Source organism: Crocuta crocuta, unplaced genomic scaffold (assembly GCF_008692635.1).
Source record: "Crocuta crocuta isolate KB4526 unplaced genomic scaffold, BGI_CrCroc_1.0 scaffold1192, whole genome shotgun sequence".
Lineage (NCBI taxonomy): Eukaryota > Metazoa > Chordata > Mammalia > Carnivora > Hyaenidae > Crocuta > Crocuta crocuta.
Window position 1 is genome coordinate 138,434 of NW_027531292.1, and position 4,471 is coordinate 142,904.

The following is a 4,471-nucleotide window of genomic DNA, read 5'->3' on the forward strand; positions in this document are numbered from 1 at the left end:
ATGGTATGGGGGGGGGGGGGGGGGGGGGGGGCAGAGCTGAGCTGTACGGGGTGAAATGCCTCCTGTGGGCTGGGCCCTCACGCCTGGGGCTCTGGGCGCAGGAGATCCTGCAGGTGACGTAAGGCTTTCTGACAGGGTGGCATGTGATTCAGTAGCAGAGACCAGGGTCAGGAGAAAGGCAGGGGGCAGGGAATGAAACGCCTGTCCCCTCCCCTCCCCCCCGCCGTGACCTGGGGGCATCTGAGTGCAGCAGCAGAGCTCCTGGACCCCTGCCCCTGCCCAGCACCCGGTCATCCTCAGCATGCTCTGGGGCAGGGTGGGAGCCTCCGGGACCCTGGCCCTGCGAGGCTCATGTCCACACTTCCCCAGTGAACAACCGCACCCCACGCTGCCCAGGGCACCCCCGAAGTGCTCACTGCAAGTGTGTGGGGGAGAGAGAGACCTCCGCGCCTGTGCTCCAGGCTTGGCCTGCCCAAGCAGGGCTGGGAGCTCCGGTCAGGGGCCTGTCCCGCCCTGTCCCCAGGACGCTGTGGCCCTGCGTGGCATTGGCCACTCCCAGTGGTGCACCAGGAGGCTGAAGACACGTCGCCTTTTAAGGAGAAGATTTGCTGAGAAGCTGAGGGAAAACATCTCCCTGGCATTCGGGGAACATATTTCCTTCCTGTTTCTCTTAAATAAACCACCAGAGACTTTTTAAAACAAGACAAAAAGGACAAGGTCAGGGAGCTGCAGAGACCTTTCGCCCCTACTCCTATCAGGGCTGGCAGGGGGAGGGACGCACAGGGAACCGGGAGCCCCAAGTCGTCAGGACGGCAGAGCAGCTCTTCTACGAGGCTGTGCCCCGGCCGAGGCCCATGGTGCGTTCCCCCTGGGCCGCTGGGCGCTGAGCCACTTTGCCTCTCCTGCAGGCGCCACAGACCTCGAGGGTACGAGTGGGTGGGGCCTGGCATATACCGTGCCCCGAGTCCAGGTCCTCAGATTGCCTGCCCATCACCCCCGCGGCCCAGCCCAACCAGCACTGCAACCACAGCCCCCAAAGTTTGCAGGGGGCCAGGTGGAGGAGGGTGGCCCTTGGTGCAGTGGGCTCGTGGCCATCCTGACAGTAGTGCCTGCTGGTTTGCCAGGGGGGGCCATGCTTACTCCGGCCCCTCACCCCCGCAGAGCAGGAGGCACAGGGGCTTGCTTCCCCAGAGGTTCTGGCCCTGAGGCCTGAGGGTGCTCCTGGGACGGAGATGATCCTTCTTTGAGAGTTTATAGCCACAGTGGCCTTTTCTGGTCAATAAGACTTCATGATAGCATTGAGTTGCACTCTGTCTTCTATAAGTCACAGTGTCTGCCAGTAAAGAATTCCATTAAGAGTCAAGAGACTCATTCATGTTATTAAGCATTTTCCTTTAATTTCTCAAACTTTCTCCCAGAAACCCAATTCAAAACCTTAAAGGTTGCTGTNTGTTTCAGATTCTGTGTCTCCCTCTCTCTCTGACCCTGCCCTGTTCACCCTCGCTCTCTCTTTCTCTCTCTCTCAGAAGTAAGAACATTAAAAAAAAATAAACCTTAAAGGTTGGGGGGTTCTACAGGTGCAGGAGGGTCGCAGCACCCCTCTGAGCTGACTGCTAGGTGGCGGGGGCCCCCCTGGCCCCTCCAGATTGGGTGGTTGCTGCCAGAAGGGCCTTGTCTGTAGGTGGCCCTCCCCGGGGTCCTCTGCTCTGAGGCGTGTTTGCCCACTGTGGGCTCCAGGGTGACAGATTCAGTGACTTCTGACAAACCCATCCTGGGCCAGGTTCCCAGCCGTGGGCTCTGGGCCACTGTGTCAGTCACGTGTCCCTGTTGGGGATGTCCCATCTTGTTTGTGTACCTGGTTCGCACACACCATGATCCTTGGCTCCGGCCTCTGGGGCCGCTGGTGGGAGGCTGGTTCTGAGGCTAAGGGCTCCCCCACCAAGGAGGGGCCCCCTCAGCACCAAGAACTATTGGTTCACAGGGCTTAGCTACTGATGCTCACTGGATTTGAATGAAAACAAAAGACATTTCAAAAGAAATGTATTTAGTCCTATAAAAATAGCTATAACAAGTCCATTCTGTTCTGTATGACAGCATGTTGTTACGGAAAAGAACTATTTTTCAAAACAAAAACAAAAACCTTTTGGTGCAAAGTGGTAGTTAGAGCAGCTTTCCCTCTGCCCCTGCCCGGAACCTGCACCGTGTGCTTGGGATGGAGCCCGGGGTCGTGCAGGGAGCCGGGTCTGTGTTGGCATGTGGTCAGTGCTCTGTAAGGGTGGGCCGCTGGGCCGTCTGCACGAAAGGATCGGGGCCTGGGCCAGGGATGCTCCTCCCTAGGTCCCACCGGGTGGCCCTGTGGGCCAAGATGGCTACAGTGCCACATGTGGCGGGTGGAACCTGAGAGCGTGGCCTCCGCACCCCTTCAGTGGGCTCAGAGCCGCCTGTGTCCCGCTTGCTTCTCTGGCCCAGCGCGTGGCTTCCGTGCCAGCATCTGTTGTGCAGTGACCCTCTGCTCCCTTCTCTCTGGCAGGAAGTCTAAAGCAAAGCCCAATGGAAAGAAACCTGCTGCGGAGGAGAAGAAGATGTACCTGGAGCCTGAGTACACCAAGTCCAGAATCACTGATGTCGGCTTCAAGGAGCTGGTGGTGCTGCCCCGGGAGATCGACCTCAACGAGTGGCTGGCCAGCAACAGTGCGTGTCCTGGCCGTGCCGGGGAGTGTCTGCGGGGCGGGAGTGTGGCTGTGAGGCCAGCAGTGCCCAGGTCATGGGAAGGCCGTGGCCCACGGGATGGGAGGGTGGATCTTACCTCCACCTGCCAGGCAGGCCTGGGGTTCAGGGTCACAGAAGGTGCACCTGCCCCACCCCCCGCGGAGGGAACTCGGTCTCTGTGGCCCCTGGCTCTCTGCCCAGCTTGGCGCTGCCCGAGCTGCCACCCAGGCCTGCGCAGCAGTGGCTGGCGGCCGGCTTCCAGGGCCGGTGCTCTCCGCTGGGACGTGTGGCTCTGTCTGTGGTAGGTGCTGGCTGCTCTGGGCCCAGGGAAGGGCGTGCCATTCCTTGTGGCTGTGGTAGTGGTTTTCATGCCTGCCCCTTCTCTTCTCTTGCAGCCACCACGTTTTTCCACCATGTCAACCTGCAGTACAGCACCATCTCCGAGTTCTGCACGGGAGAGGCCTGCCAGACGATGGCCGTGTGCAACACGTGAGTGGCTGCCAGGCTGCAGTTCAGACCCTGGACCTGCTCACGGCACCCGGGCAGGGTCTCCCGATGGCGTGGGGGCTGCATCTCCTGTCCCTATGGGGCAGGGACACCAGAAGCAGAGCCCAGCCAGGGGAGGCACCGGGTGGTGGGGGGGAGGGGCGCCCACAGTACGTGCCCAGCTTGGTCTCCTAAGACAGCAGAGCGTCATGAAGCTGCTTTACTTAGGTGTCCAGTTGAAGGGTGGCTCTTTTTTTTTTTTTTGAGAGAGAGAGAGAGAGAGTGAGAGAAAGAATCTTAAGCAGGCTACAACGCTCAGTGCAGAGCCTGATGGGGGGCTGAATCCGTGAGATCATGACCTGAGCTGAAATCAAGAGTCAGTTGCTCAGGCAGTGGCCCGCCAGCCCCCAAGGGATGGCTTTTCCCATGAGCTCCTGCTCTGTGTGGAGGGAGTGAAGGAGGGGACAGGGAGAGACTGGCTGGAGGAAGGCACTGGGTGCCTTCTTCATTGACTGGCTTTGTGGGGCTGGGTCGCCTTCTCAGTGAGTTTCCAGTGGGCTTGGGTGCTCTTCTCTCTCTTCTGGAAGCTTGTGCACATTTGTGTCCTCAGCAGGGAGCAGCCTGCTGGATTTGCAGCCACTCTGACTGGGGTGTGGGCAGGAGAGTCACCACACGGCATGGCTGGTCCCCTGATGGCAGAAGGGATGGAAGGTGGCTTTGGACAAGAGGCTGGAGATGCTGGGGCTCAGCCTGGGGCAGTTGTGACTGAGGAACAGGCACGGAAGCTCCTTTCTCACCCCTCCTCTTTATTGTCGGGGCTGCAAGTCAGGGGCTGATGCAGGCACACGTGAGCTGCTGGCTCTGCTGGCGTACACACGCTTCATGTGCTGTCCTGAGTCCCTCCTGCTGACACAGCTGTTGGCCAGGCTCCTGGGCACAGACCCAGCTCCTGTGGCCCAGCAGGTCACAGCTCAGGGCTGGGTCATGAGGGAGCAAATGGAGACAGTAGCCGGCTCTCCACTCTGTCACCCAGAAAGAGCCACCAATGGGAGCCCAGGCATTACATGTGTCCCCACTGGCCACAGGAGGGGGTGCCCCAGGGCAGGGTGGGGCCGTTGAGCCGGAGGCAGAAGGACATTGATGTGGGAGGGAAGTGCCCTCCCTAGAGTAGACCCAGCGGCAGGTGCTGGCAGCGGACAGGGGCCGTGCCTGTAGCGTGCTCAGTAGGATGCTTGCTGGCTATGCCTGACCAGGCAGCGCCAGGGCTGATGGGTAG

General features: G+C 60.2%; 1 protein-coding gene across 6 annotated transcripts in view; it reads left to right on the top strand.

Annotated features, from left to right (window-relative positions):
- Positions 1-4,471, top strand: part of MOB2 (MOB kinase activator 2) — a 53,697-nt gene that overhangs the window by 42,035 nt on the left and 7,191 nt on the right. For all 6 annotated transcript variants that reach the window (XM_077771521.1, XM_077771524.1, XM_077771526.1 and 3 more), the window contains exons 2-3: positions 2,531-2,691; positions 3,105-3,198. In XM_077771521.1, coding sequence (XP_077627647.1) covers positions 2,531-2,691; positions 3,105-3,198 — 255 coding nt within the window. The remainder of the gene's footprint in view (positions 1-2,530; positions 2,692-3,104; positions 3,199-4,471) is intronic.